The 15,108-nt window shown below is 37.1% G+C and overlaps 1 protein-coding gene across 4 annotated transcripts in view; it reads right to left on the bottom strand.

The window, feature by feature from the left end:
- The window catches only part of CBFA2T3 (CBFA2/RUNX1 partner transcriptional co-repressor 3), a 237,287-nt gene that overhangs the window by 79,839 nt on the left and 142,340 nt on the right, over positions 1 to 15,108 (bottom strand). For all 4 annotated transcript variants that reach the window (XM_044081693.1, XM_044081691.1, XM_044081692.1 and 1 more), the window contains 2 exons: positions 9,317 to 9,558; positions 7,535 to 7,624 (listed from right to left, as the gene is read on the bottom strand). In XM_044081693.1, the coding sequence (XP_043937628.1) occupies positions 7,535 to 7,624; positions 9,317 to 9,558 (332 nt within the window). The remainder of the gene's footprint in view (positions 1 to 7,534; positions 7,625 to 9,316; positions 9,559 to 15,108) is intronic.

Raw genomic sequence — 15,108 nt, 5'->3', positions numbered from 1 at the left:
GAAAGAGTACAATGTACAAACAACATGACTAGACAGAGCAACACTAACATTTGAAAGTAAGCAGTATATACTAGTCTTTACAACATTTTTCAAAAGACAGAGAACTGTATTACAAAATTGATAAAGTATACAGGCAGCACATGTTGCTATTTTCAACAGAAAGCAATATGTCTTACAAGAGGTATACTAGTGAAGGAGATAGAACTGAGAAATAGCAGGCAAGGGTAGTTGAAGATGAAAGAGTACAGCAAAAGGGAGGAAGAGAGTGAGTTACAGTACAGATGGAAGGAGGGGAACATGGATGGAGTTGGGCAGGGGTAAGGTTGAAGTGGGGTACTGTACTATCTGCTGCAGGACATTTGCAGGGCCAGGAGTTGAGTAAGTGATATGTATGTATGTACAGCATTTTCATGTAATGGAAAGTTGTGATTAATGTATTAATGTCTACAAAGTGTAGCCTGTTCTGTTTTACTTGTGCAACACTTATTTATATCATTTCTCTCTTGCAGCTGGTACTCCCTAATGGATGTCAGTATAACCTAGCCAATCAGGTGGGAGTATCTTATGCTTCTCGTAGTGGGTTTCCTTCCTCTAGACTACACTTGCATATTGTGCAATTACAAAAACAAAAGCTTCCAAGTATCCCTTGTATATAAATGCAAGCATCTTTGTCAAACGGCATCATACATGGTTAACTTAGGTAGACTAAAATAAGCAAGCACAGATAACACAGTAAACTAAATCTGTAGTAGACTAGAGTGCAGACCTCAAACTTTGAAAGAAAGGATTGAATCAGAGCCCATACTTCGACAATGTGTATGCTAAGCAAGTCACACAATTTAATAGTTCCTGTAATCACGGCCGCACAGGTAAAAACCACACTCTCCAAAGCCAAGAACACAGCATCCATGGGACCAGACAACATCCCAGGTTGGGTTCTACATGAACTACAGAATGAACTGGCACCCCACCTAAGTACCATGTTCAATCATAGCCTCACCTCAGGCTTTGTGCCTGCTGAATGGTTATCCAACTCCACAAGGGGGGAGCCACCACGGACCCCGGGAACTATCACCCCATTAGCCTGACGAGCCTGGTCTGCAAGCCCATGGAATGTATCATCATGAAACTTATAAACAAAGACATTGGTAATCTCCAAACTCTGGATCCCACCCAGTTCGGGATTGTAAAAGGAAGATCATGTCTCCTAAACCTGATAGACTTCTTTGAAGCAGTCAACAAAGCCGTAGACAAGGGTAAGGTGGTTCACACAGCCTATCTAGATCTTGCCAAGGCTTTCGACACCATCCCCCACTCTGGAATTATAGATAAACTCACTAAACTAGGTATAAATCCCTATGTCACAAGATGGTCACTGACAGAACCCACACTGTGAAAGTAGCAGACTCCAAATCCGACTTCAGACCAGTGACAAGTGGAGTACCACAGGGTTCAGTCCTGGGTCCTCTCCTGTTTGGTATCTACTTCTCTGAAGTACAGGCTAACACAGAAGGTCTTTGGCTAACAAAGTTCGCAGATGACTGCAAACTAGGAGCCATAATCAAAACTCTTAATGATGTGGACATCCTACAAAAGGGCCTCACTGAGACAGATGCCTGGTGTCAAAGCCATGGTCTCAAGCTCAATGCCAAAAAGTGCACTGTCATCCCCTTTGGTAAAAACTCTGTACCCATGAACTACAACATAGGTGCTAGTATACTTAACACCGAAAGTGCGATAAGAGACCTTGGGACACAGGTGGACAGTAGTCTCTCCTTTGATAATCACATCACCACAGTAGTCAGGAAATCCTTCTACATGGCACACCTCATCACAAATGGTTTCTCATCCAGAAAAAAAGAGGTCATTGTTCCCGTCTACTCATCACTCATTAGACCCATTATAGAGTACAACGCCCCTTTTGGTATGTACCTCACAAGACATCTACAACAACCGGAAAGGCCACAGAAATACCTCACAAAGAGGATTATGGGCCTCAAAGAGATGCCCTACGCAGACCGTCTCAAATAACACCAGCTTTACTCCGTTGCATATCACCTACTCAGAGGTGATCTCTGCCTAACATACAAAGCTATGTCAAACCCAGAGCTGTTGGACATGCTCCACTTAAAGAAATCCCAGTCCCTCTGAGCTACACGCTCTAGGGACCTAAACCTTGTCACCACAATAAACAGAACATGCCGGAGGGATAGATTCCTGTCCCAGAGACTTCCCATACTCTGGAATAAACTACCTATCTATATCAAACAAAGCTCCTCATTAGACCTCTTCAAGAAAAATCTTGATGATTGGATGGGAAATAGGAAATTCACCCCGGGGATCACCTCTGTGGCTCTGCTCGACAGTGGCCCAGGAAAATAATTTTCTTGGGTGGCAAAAGCCAGGGTACCTTTTTGGCTGGGCTTGTATAGGCCCCAGGGCTGATAGCCTAGTACCTACCTATGAACCTATGAACCTATGAAGTTGCAGTACAGGAACTATCAATAAATCAACTAATGAAACATCCATGAAATTAATATATATATATATATATATATATATATATATATATATATATATAGGCACAGACAATAATGCTAAATCCAAAGGGCAGCATTTCCCAATTACAGCTTCATCAAGGCTCTCCTGCAGTTATAGTTATAGGGGGGGGTCTAAATGTACCAAAAGCAGTATATGAAGCAGGGCTCAACAGTTAGTTCTTTAAAGGGGGGGGGGTTGTGAAGCTCTGATGTTAAAATTTTTAAGACATCTCTTAGGGGATGCTAGTCACTTTCATATGATTTTTGCAAGCTGGTTGTCTACAGTACTACTAATGCTCAAACTACTGGCACGGCAACATTTAGTATTTATTAGTTTAGTGCTGAAAGAAAGAAGTAGGCTGATAGTCAGCTGGAATGTGGCAGTTAAAATCACATGAGAAAAAAAACTATGAACTTTCATGGAATTTTACATTCTCCTACCTAATCTTTTGCACCCTGTCCTGATATGAAAAAAGACACTTGAAATTCTTGCATGCTGCTGGTGAACAGGCATGCAGCGTTAAGTGGTCTGTTTCTGGACAGAACAACTATGTAAGCAGATTGGGGTCATTTTTCTTTCCTGGTAATTGTTGCTGTAATGAAGGAAGAAATGCAAGATTTTCCAATAAACAAGGATGGCTGAGTCTCGGCCCAGAACATCTGTTCTAAATTTTTTATTTGACAAGAGTGCCAACAATCCGCATCCCCAAAGGGCAACATGAGGCGGACTCAGCATAAACAAGTGGGAAGATTTTTAATGAATTGCAAATGAATGCCAGATGTGCACTGCTCATCAGTTTACCACAGACAGTGCTGAGCTCCGAGGTACACAGAATATGTGCGAGTGCGTACACCTCAGGGGCTACTGGTAGTGGAAATGAGGAATGGGAAAGGAAAAGAAGAACAATTTTTCAACCCCCGCGTCTTTAATAAGCATGCAGAAACATGCAATTTAAAACACAGTAACAACGGAATACTAATATTTCATGGCAGAGTTTCTCTAAAGGTGTTACAATGTTAACAGCCAATGCACTTAACCTTCCCCTGGTTCAGGAGGACTCAGGTCTGTTCTGAAGTAATGGTCTACAAACGGAGCAGCAAGCAAGTCATTAGAATGATGTACTATTCACAGGAAGTAGGCTTAAGATGCAACTTCATCAATAAATGAGTGCCAGTAACAAAAACACATGTACATCAGACTGCTAATATGCAAAAAAAAAGGTGCTTTAAAAAACCCAAACCCATATACATGCCTGGATAAGCTGCATTATTATTACTTTGCAAAGTATTCACTATGACAGGCAGTAAACAGCTAAAACACTCTGCCCTGAAAGGTAGGGTCTGCATGTTCACAAGGGTTTTAAAAAGGGCTTCAGAGAAATTGAAGTGGTGGGGTCTTGTGTAATTGTATACATTCCATTAATGTGTACACTGACAGGCTACATACATCAGAAGCCCTTTTATGATAGCACAATTGGCATGTGCATATAAAAAGTGTCTTTTAAAAGGTAAGGAATTAAATAACAAAATCGCCATAATGAAAACCCACTACTCTCATTATTTCACGCGTGAAGGGAAACTCTGGGCATGTCTCACAAAATGATAGAATATAAGCTGCATAGCAAATAATTAAAAATTATTTGAAGTGATTAGCTTCTGCAAAATACAAGCATTTGTCAGGGAAATCAACCTGAAAGTAAAACAGTGCATTAAAGGTAATCACCGATTTACAGTGTCACAGTGAGTGATATTTCTCTTTGAAATTTATGCAGCAGTTTGGGCTATGGCGTTCCACATCTTTTCCAAGCAACGAATCATTTTCCAGATGAAAGTCAGTTACTAAGTGTTGCATCAGTCATGCATAGTCATAACACAAAGAACTGCTCACCGTTGTGTTTGTAAACATTGAGCACGGCTTCATTGCGCTAACATTACAGGTTAGGCTGCAACACATTCTGATAATGCCTTCTAAGCACCAGCTTGCACTGTCTAATGACCAGTGACATTTGTACCATGGTGTCAACCTTCCAGCACCAAATTACAGTAACCTGGCTTGGCAATCATGACCCTTTGTTGCTTAGGCTGAAGCACAAGTAGCTGGTGGTCTTTCAACATCAACATCCAGCCAGTGCCATAAAATCTGAGGACTGGAAGAGGCAGAGTAAAGCTGTATTAGCTTTACAATCTGTAATGGTGTTATCCAGAAACAAAATGAAAATAAATAAGAACATGTAGGCAACATGTGATGTGCTGCATTGCTTAGCCAGGAGTCTATTGCATATGCTTTGTAGGCAAAAGAGTAATATTATTTGGGCAGCTTGGTCAAATGCCAAGTAATTGCCTAGAAGCTGCCAGATGATAATTGTTTAGCTGTTTATCAGTTCCTTGCCATCAGCACATGACACACAATCTTTTTGGGCATACGCTCACACACACACACACTCACACACACACACACACACACACACACACACACACACACACACACACACACACACACACACACACACACACACACACACACACACACTAGCATCGCAGAGTAAAAATAGGTCAGATGATTTTTATTTTTGTAGCTAAGAATGTAGACACACAATATGTCACAGCGTTTATCCAACATACATGAAGTGGACGACTTCATAAGAGGTAAGAATTAAGTAAGAGAAATAGCAGCCAAAGAATTGGAATGTCTGTGTGCGACAATACAGTTTTAATCTTTGTATTTACGGTTATATGCCTCAACAAATATAGAATATATTCTCTGTTAAGTCATAGGATACACATAATTTTTTTTTGCTAACTCTTTACTTTCATGCCACAAGGCAATAGGAAGTTATTTTGTTTCTCTCATATTTCTGTTTCTTCAAGTTGAATAAAAATGTTTTATATTTCCATAGCTAGTAAGGGCCCTGGTTCTACAGTTAAATTGTTTTACTTAATATATATAGAAATGCTGCCTATGAGAAGGCCTGGTTAATGTGAATTCAGATACATCTCTATAAACTTGACACTTGGAAAAAAAACATTTTAGACTATTTTTAGTGTTTGTATGCACAAGTAACTAAAATATACACAAAAGCTGTGTGAATATGCCAACCGATGTATTACTCTTCATGCAATTAGTGAGTCTCCATAATGCATGTGGGTTGCAAGATCAGCCTACACATTCATGTTGGGAGGTATGCTAGTTGAAAAAAATATAGAATAAATAAAATAAAAATATGGATTTCAGGTAACTCAAGCTATTCATCTGTTGACAAGGTTGAAAGACATGCATTATAACAGAATTTCAAGCCCCATCACTCCAACAGACTAAAATAATCACTGCCTCTCGCCTATATCACAACTGCAAAGGAACTGCCATCTCAGAGAGGTCAGATTTTAAAAAATCAGTTAGTGAAAAGAACTTCTATAAGCGGTTGGGAGGGTGGCTTAACAGCTAAGGTGTTTGCCTTACAAACACAAAATAAACAAACTGGAGCAATCTCCCAAATAAACATAGAAGAGAGGCAGGTTATGTGAGGTTGCTATAAGATTATGGTAAATGCTTATGTGATTAACACACAGAACAATAATCTCCACGTTTGGTGATATTTTATTAGCTGACAAAATCACATCACTCTGTTTACTTTTGTGTAAGGACCTGTACTACAGCTACAAGGAATTCTCTGAGTGACTGCTGAATTGCATATTCCATTTAACGTAGCCAAGACAATAAGCTATAATCAGCCTACATGATAGTCAGCGTCATTTAATTCATACAATCTCCACTGTCATTTTTGTGTAGCAGTAGTAAAATTACTTATTCATTGCTCTCAGACCACTCTTAAAGTAATACTCCTTGGCTATGTTACCTTACCTGTTATCTAAAACTTTCATCCCCTCCCCAATTAACTAAATGCAAACAGTAATGCATTTGGTTAAATGTTGATACTGAAAAACTGAGATTTGGGTGTGAACCCCAATAGCCATCACATATAACATGATATTGAGGAAGTAATTTAATTTCCTTATACTCTCTGGTCATTTGTTGAAGAAAGGTAATTTGGTGTCAGTTAATCTACCTTATTAACAAAATTGCATTCTTCTTCTTCCAGGCTTACATTCTGTAATCATGAAGGTAAAGTTCTTCTAAGGAACTTAAGAATAGAAAAAACAGAAAATCACACCGCATGAAGATAAAACAAACACACGGAGCTGACTACAAAAAACACTTTACTGGTGGTTCTTGGTAGCTTGACCACTGCCTTCAAGGGAATAAATACACCCCATTTCAGCAGTCCTTTATATACAAAAAAATTAAACACCAATTAACACTCCATCATCCAATTTAAAACACAACACTGCACCATTAAAGTTCCAAATGCTTGCCCAACATTAAATACAACATTTTATCTTTCAACATTAATAATATGGGAATTACATCAACAATAAATATAATATCTCAAATTGCAAACTTAAATATCATACATTAAGACTGATTTCTAAATTTAAACCACTTGGGTATAACGTTCTAAAATGAATGATGAACTTAGTTTTTAGAAATCAGTCAATGTATGATATTTAAGTTGCAATTTGAGATATTATCTTTATTGTTGATGTAATTCCCATATTATTAATGTTGAAAGATAAAAGATTGTATTTAATGTTGGGCAAGCATTTGGAACTTTAATGGTGCGGTGTTGGGTTTTAAATTGGATGATGGAGTGTTAACTGGTGTTTAATTTTTTGTATATATGCTGAAATTGTGTGCATTTATTTCCTTGAAGGCAGTGGTCGAGGTACCAGGAAGAAATTAAGAATAGGCAATATGAGTCAGATGTGTTATTTTCCTACATCAAAGCAAATTAAGATCATGTAAGTACTGTGGCTTAACCTTAAGTCTTCTGTTTGGTTTGGACACCACAAGAATCCAAGCTGTGGGGTTCAAGACAATCTTTCCACCTGGCTGTAAAGGAAACAGTGAAATTAAGAGAAACAACTGTATTTCTTACCTTCAGGAAGGGAATGACAAAAGGACGTAGGGGAAAGTTTGTGGCTTCCTGTAATCTGGAGTGAAACTCTTCAATTGTCAAGGTAGAATTCTGAAAAATGAAGTATGCAAACTCTCACAATAACATTAATGACAAAGTACACACTCCCCACTCCATTCTTCAACGATTGTTGATTATAAATATTTAAACAGCTTTTGTCATCATTTTTAATCTTTTATTAAAATCCCCTCTATCAACTACACCTTACAAAGTGCTTCACACCTAGAAATCTTAGTGTAATAGTACGTTTTACTCTTTATAAAAAAAAGTAATTTTAAACCGAAAGTAAGACAGTTTGCAACTATAAAACATTTAGTAAAAGGAATATTAATGAAAACAGTTATACAAATGAAATTTTGTAGATTTTAGCTACATTATTAGAGTTTGCAGTCAGTCTGCTGCTAAATCAGTCTGTGTAGCTGTTGAAAATCTTGGATGTATCTGAATTTCCTGGAATCAGTTATGGAGTGGTCTCCTGACATTTTCTAGAATTGATTTTCAAGACTGCAGTTTTAAAACACTATGAATAACTTCTTTTAATATAGGAAATATAAAACTTGTATCACAGCTCACAGTTGAAATTCCCAGTCCAGTTTATGAGTTCCTTTCTGAAATCGACAGTGATTAAGTTTCAAATCTCAGAGCTCATAAAAATATTTAGACTGGAACTTTGCATAGCTGGCAAAATTAAACTAAACTAAATAAAAATAAAATCAAATCATAATCCACATGCGTTATTACTTGAAATGGATCTATTTGGTCTAGTGGACACATACCAGCATACTGAAAAATGTAACACAACACAACTTCCTGTAGTTTTTTGAAAATTCACAAGGGACAGATAGTATGACTGAATTTTTTCTGTCCAAACTGATCAGATTACTTATTGATCAAAGGAAAAGACTGCAGTGGGCAAGTACTGTTTAAGTAAAATAAAGATCTTGCAGTCAGAAGGATTACTGATTGCCATTTAAGCAGCCATGGCTTGGTAAGGAATGGGGCAGGGGTGAAAGGTCAGACAGGAAGCTCACATGAATGAAAACCAAAGGCTCCAAATTGGGGTGTATCACCCAAACTGTTTTCTATCATGCAGAGGAAGCTTGAAAGAATGATTGCCAGGCTTATCATTGGAATTAGACAGACATAGCTATCAGTGCATTTGACGATGCATACTTCTATATATTGGTATCATATCTGAGTAGCAAATGTGGCCATAACATTCTCCAGTCAACCAAGGTTTCATCAGAAGCATGTACAGATTCTTCCAGCATTGACACTGGAAGTCAATCACACAGCTGCATCACTGTCTAACTAGTTAGGTAGCATATCTCTGAGAAGCTCATTTAACAGACAAGAAATATCACTAGAAAATGAAGGAAAATATGGCCACTCTGCCTAACAATCTTTACCCAGGACATCTGCAATGCATACGCAAAACATATTCTTTTACTAACATTATTCAGTGCAGCAATATGGCCCTCATTTTGAATTAATTCCCTTCATTGCTAGCTGGTACTAGAAAAACTCATCTCCCTCCCTTACTCAATTTTACTTCTGTGATGACTGCTACATCTGTGATATTGTACCTGCAGAAGTGGCAAGTGACCATAGGATCTAAGGCCAGTAACAAGCCTCATGGGAGGAAAGTTATAAGTAGTCCTTTAGAGTGTAACTTAAATACTTCATAGTCAATTATTTCACCAAAGACAAATAGGATATACCAAACTGTAAAGCATAACTTACCACAAGCCCCAATACAAGGCTACGGACCCGTTCACCAATCTCTGGGGAGATATCATTCCCAAACTGCTGCAAGGTTGTCAAAAAACGTTTTAACTTGCTTAGTTGCCGTGCACCACAAGCTGGTGGGAGTTGCTGATTGGATAGCGAGGCAGTAGAGGATGTAGCAGGTCCGTTACTGAAGCCGTTAGGAGTGGAAGGGGCTCCGTTGATAGCCGTGGGCGAATGACTGCTTCCATTCATTACTACAACAAAAGAATGAAACAACATTAATGTAGCGCACTAATGAAGCAACATTACTGTAGCACACTAATGAAACAACATTACTGTAGCACACTAATGAAACAACATTACTGTAGCACACTAATGAAACAACATTACTGTAGCACACTAATGAAATAACATTACTGTAGCACACTAATGAAACAACATTACTGTAGCACACTAATGAAACAACATTACTGTAGCACACTAATGAAACAACATTACTGTAGCACACTAATGAAACAACATTACTGTAGCACACTAATGAAACAACATTACTGTAGCACACTAATGAAACAACATTACTGTAGCACACTAATGAAACAACATTACTGTAGCACACTAATGAAATAACATTACTGTAGCACACTAATGAAACAACATTACTGTAGCACACTAATGAAACAACATTACTGTAGCATAACACAGATGGTTTACTGCTAGATGGCTTTATTATACAGAGGATTCAATCATAACGTGCTTACTTTGTGTTCAAGATATGGATGCCAAGAAATTTAATTAGAGTGCAAAGTTGAGAACACATAATCAAAGATTATGATCCGAGATTTGGTCAGAATTCTTTGTAGTGCATGGAGCTTTTTATGCTTCATGTACTACTGGTTACAGGAAAAAACGTTAGGTGTTTCACTGGCTTTAAAAGCCATACAGTATTTAGAGAGTGCTAAAGGAAATCAGTGTAACACAGCCACTTTATGATTATACTCACCTTACCATGCCTCTCAAATGTCCAGACTTTCACAGAATGTCCTGATATTTGTTCTTTTCCTCATAAAATACTTGTTTTTCAGACAAATTACTGAGAATTGAAGTCACTGAATAATGACATACATTTGAGTTTCAGACTTTATATCCTTCAGAAAATGCAGATATCACATCCTGTCACTCTAGATACTTTCTAAGTTTATAAGAGGAAGGGACATCTTATTGGTATGGTCAGCAGGCAGAAATAAATGTGTTTTTAATTCTGCTGCTGTCTTTTGCTGGTTAGTACTGACACATTTGACTGCCTAGCATGAGACCCAACCTTAACAAGTTAAGCACGGGGTGCATATCATTTGTTAAGATCAGGTCTCTGGCAATAGTAGCACTTAATTGATTTGTCTTCTTCCAAATATTGGTCTGTAATCACTGCACTCAATCTACTATAATAACAGTAGTAGTAATAATAATAATAATAATAATATAGAGGATTATTAGCTCTCTGATCATAACCAGCTAAACAAAGAACAGATTTATTTCCCTAAGTCTTTTCTTGTATGTTAAATCAGGGTATCCGCTAATCTTTTTTTTTTTTTTTTTTTTTTTTAGTAAAAAACTTCTCCACCTTTTCCAGTCTCCCAATGTTGTATTTAGAATATACAAGAAAGTATAACCATATTCTAATAATGGTTTAATAACTGATTTGTAAATTGGAAACATTGCTAATTCATCTCTCGAGTTACAGTTCTTAACAAAGTACTAATCACAGAGTAAGCATTTCTTAAAATTTTATTCAGCTTACCTCAAAGCTAAAATCACTCTTAACCCGTATACTCAAGTCTTAATACTCTTTAGTTTGGTCAACTATACTACTAGTTATACTGCCAGCATACCCAAGACTTCCTCTACTGACATGTAGTACTCTGCAGTTAGACTTGTTAAAACACATTTGTGTCTAGTGAAACAGATTAAGTGAATAATGCTGGAACTCATCACTAATGGTTGTAACAACGCCTGCAATTTTAGCATCATCTGCAGATTTCACAATCCAGCATTTATTTGATACTGGGAAAAAGGGCATAAATGCACAAAATAAAAAAAAGGCTTAAAACTGATTCCTGAGGGACTCCCCTACTTATCATAACGGCTTGCAAACCTGAATACACTCTCTCACTGTTCTATCATTTAACCAGTTCTTTATCCAGTTGTTCCTTTTCATAATGCCTTAATAGTCTGATGATGTGGAACAAGGTCAAATTCCTTCACCAGATCTAAGTAAATCACATCCACCACTAGATCATTATCCAAAGATTCATCTATATTAACATAAAAACATATTGATTTTTTTTTTATTTTTTTGATATTTATAAAGAAACCCATGTTGATGTACATCAAAAAAGGGTTTATATCATATGATCAAACTCTTATTTGAACAAATACATACTCATCGAACACTAAATATCGAAGTCCCTAATCACTGAAATACCTAAACATCAAAACACACTACATCGAAATGTTTTTGTTGGTCAACAACACCAACATTAAATATGCCACTTTATATTAAAACTGAACTTCCTCAGCTCCACAGTAGTAATCTCACTTAAACCCTGCCTATAACCCAACTCCCATTCACATATTCCAATACATAATGGATATTCATGTTGTAGATGGCATGAATGTTCATTGAGTATTCATAATTCTATCTCAATCTGGTAAAAATAAAAATACTTTATTCCCATATTTGCAGGGGCCTGCACCCCCAAACCTCCTGCTAATTAAATATATCAACTCTCAGATTACATCACAATAAGGAAATGTCTTAATTTCCTGATCTGTGCAGGACAATTTCCCCTCACTCAGTGATGTCTTTTGCAACATTTTTGCAGGATGGCCCCGCCAACAAAAAACATTTCAATGTAGTGTGTTTCGATGTTTAGCTATTTTGCTGATTAGGGGACGTCAATATTTAGTGTTCGATGAATACGTATTCATTCAAATAAGACTTTAATCATATGTTTTAGACCCATCAAAAATACTTCTCCAGCTGTACTGTACATTATGTCTGCCAATATTCTTTCATAACTTTTACCAGTAAGACTAGAAAGTCTTATAGGTCTACAATTTTCAATATTAAAAGTTAACCTACCCTTATGAATTGGGACAACACGAGTACATTTCCATTTGAAATCAGAGTGTTTTTCAAAAAAGGAATAATAATACCTCTATAATACTATCTGTAATGGAAACTAAAAAGAAACCCGTTACCTCATCAGGACCTTGCAGCAGTATCTGATTTTATCTTAGCAGGAGCTTTCTTCATCATATCTTCTGACATAATAGGACATTCTTTCTCCAAACTCCATTTTTCAAAAATTAGCTTACTTTGCATACTATTCTCCCTTATTTACCTCAATATGACTCTACCTGCTCGCCTCTTTTATCTCACAAGTTGGATTAAACTTTTTACCAGTGATTTCATCATTTCCCCTTTCATTTTTCCCAGCAGCCTTTCTAATTGTCCTTCTTCATTACTAGCTAAACATTCTTTAGATGTTGGTAATACATCTTAAATTACAAATCACACAGGCCTCCATCTTTTCCTGTTTGCCTTAACTGCTGCGTACTCAGTGTTGTCAAATTAAAACTTTTTGTGCCACTATAGTCATTCGCCTGACACAACTTTTTTTATGATTTAATCCACTTGTCTATATCTTTACCAGGCTCTAGTTCTTCTAAAACATATCCACTTTTCCTTTGATTAACAACACATCTTCCCTTTCAATTATTTTTTTTTGTGTTTTTCTCTATATCAAGATTTGTTTGGGTTTTACAGTTTACATAATTTCTCTGAATTTGAACAATCTCATACTGATTTTTATTACATACTCATACCTCTTACAAATCTGATAATTTTCATCTGTGAAATCAATACTCTGAGTAAATATTGTAGACCATACATTTTTTGAACCATCCTTTCTTCAGCAAATCATGCAAACAAAAACAATCAAACTGTTCCATGGTGTTATAAAATTCAGTTAAATAATGATGATATGTTCTTAGTCCCCATCCTTTTCTCCCACTTGTTCTGGCTTCACTTGTAGCCACTTCCTAAATGACCTTATATAACAGGTCAAGGGAGTGTGCTGCTATTTCCAGTACACCTTAGAGCTCTACCAAGATCAAGAAAAAGAAACACTGCAAGGCTTCAGGAATTACAGGTTCCTGTGAGACTCTAGCTGCCATTTCAGTGTACAACATGCCCCCATGCACAACCCAAAGAAAGGCAGGAAAAGCTGATAAAAATAAAAGTAGTTGTTAAAACAGATTTGTTTAAAACTCTATATCAGTGCAGCTTCACTCAATAAATCATCTGACAGACAAACTGGCAATCTGTTAGGTAGGGACTAAAGGACAGTCATCTAGGAAGGACAGGGGAAGGAGAGCTGTGTCATGGAAAACGTTAGGCTGTGCTGTCTCCTTCCAGCTGTCACAATATACCAGTGCTTCTACATACATAACTAAACACCACACGTGCAATATAACACTTTTGTAGTGCATGGAGTGTGGTGATTATGCTATGCTATACACAAAAAGACAAATCAGTTAAGCTCTATTACAGCCTGAGAGCCAGTCTTAACCAATATTAAGTGCCCCTGCTTAATTTGTTAAGGTTGAGTTTTGCCCTAGCCAGTGAAATCTGCCAGTACTGACCAGCAAATGACAGCGGTAGAATAAAAATAGATTTGTTTCTGCCTACAGTCTGTGCTGGTAATGTGTTCCTAACTTATAAATTTAGAAAGTTGACAGACTAACAGGATTTGTGTTAGCCTGCATTTTCTGAAGGATTTGAAGTCTGAAACTCAAATATATGTTATTATTTAGTGACTTCAGTCCTCAGTGCTTTGTCAGAAAACCACAGATTTTATGTGGAACAAACCAAATATAAGAGGCAAAACTCTGGACATTCTGTGAAAATCTAGAAACAGTTGAGAGGCATGGCAAGGTGAGTGCAAAAGTAAGAGACATTTTTTTACATGTTTTTTCTGAAAGTGCTCTCTAAGTGCTTCATGACTTTAAAAGCTGGCAAAACACTTAAGAGTTTTTTTTTTTCTGTAACTAGTAGTACACGGGGCTTTGTTCTCCAGGTAAATTTCTTGACATCTATGTCTTGAACATATAATATGTAGGTTGTGATCAGCCATTCATAATCCTTTATGTTGGGTTCCACAAAAGAAAAGTGTGCAACAACAGGAAGTTAGCCAAACCAATTAACACAGAAGACAGGTTGGTAAAAGACAGCTACTTTAAAGGACAGCTAGCCTTTAAAAAACAGGAATAGCCAGAACCCTAAATATTCTGTTGTCATCATACATTACTCTTTTCTTGCTGAGAAGAGCCTTTAGAAGATAAAGCATGGCTGTAGATGGAGTATCCCTATCAATTATACTTGTATTACACTACCAAAATGGAGAAGTCTGAAGATGAAACAAACAAATACAGGCTTTTACTGAGGCAACAGAGCTACTGGTGAAGATATCATGTTTTCATCATCCTAACTTACACTATTCCCAGAGAAAACAGATTCTTGTCTATTATTTAATTCATTTAGGGGAGGGCACTAACAAATAAATACTATTGATCATCACTGTAATGAATTTATTTATGGTTTGTTGACTAACTTAGTCCCGTTAGGCTTGTGGTCTAGTTTCAGCAGAGTCCAGGGGTGACATTCATACTGATATCTGGGAAGGAGACTGGGGAAATTTCCCTACTCATCTACATTTTTGTATTTTGCAGTAAAAGTTAGCGTT

The sequence above is a fragment of the Protopterus annectens genome, chromosome 8.part1 (assembly GCF_019279795.1).
Source record: "Protopterus annectens isolate FY-2018-M chromosome 8.part1, PAN1.0, whole genome shotgun sequence".
Classification (NCBI taxonomy): Eukaryota; Metazoa; Chordata; order Ceratodontiformes; family Protopteridae; genus Protopterus; species Protopterus annectens.
This window is presented reverse-complemented; position numbering and strand designations above follow the sequence as displayed.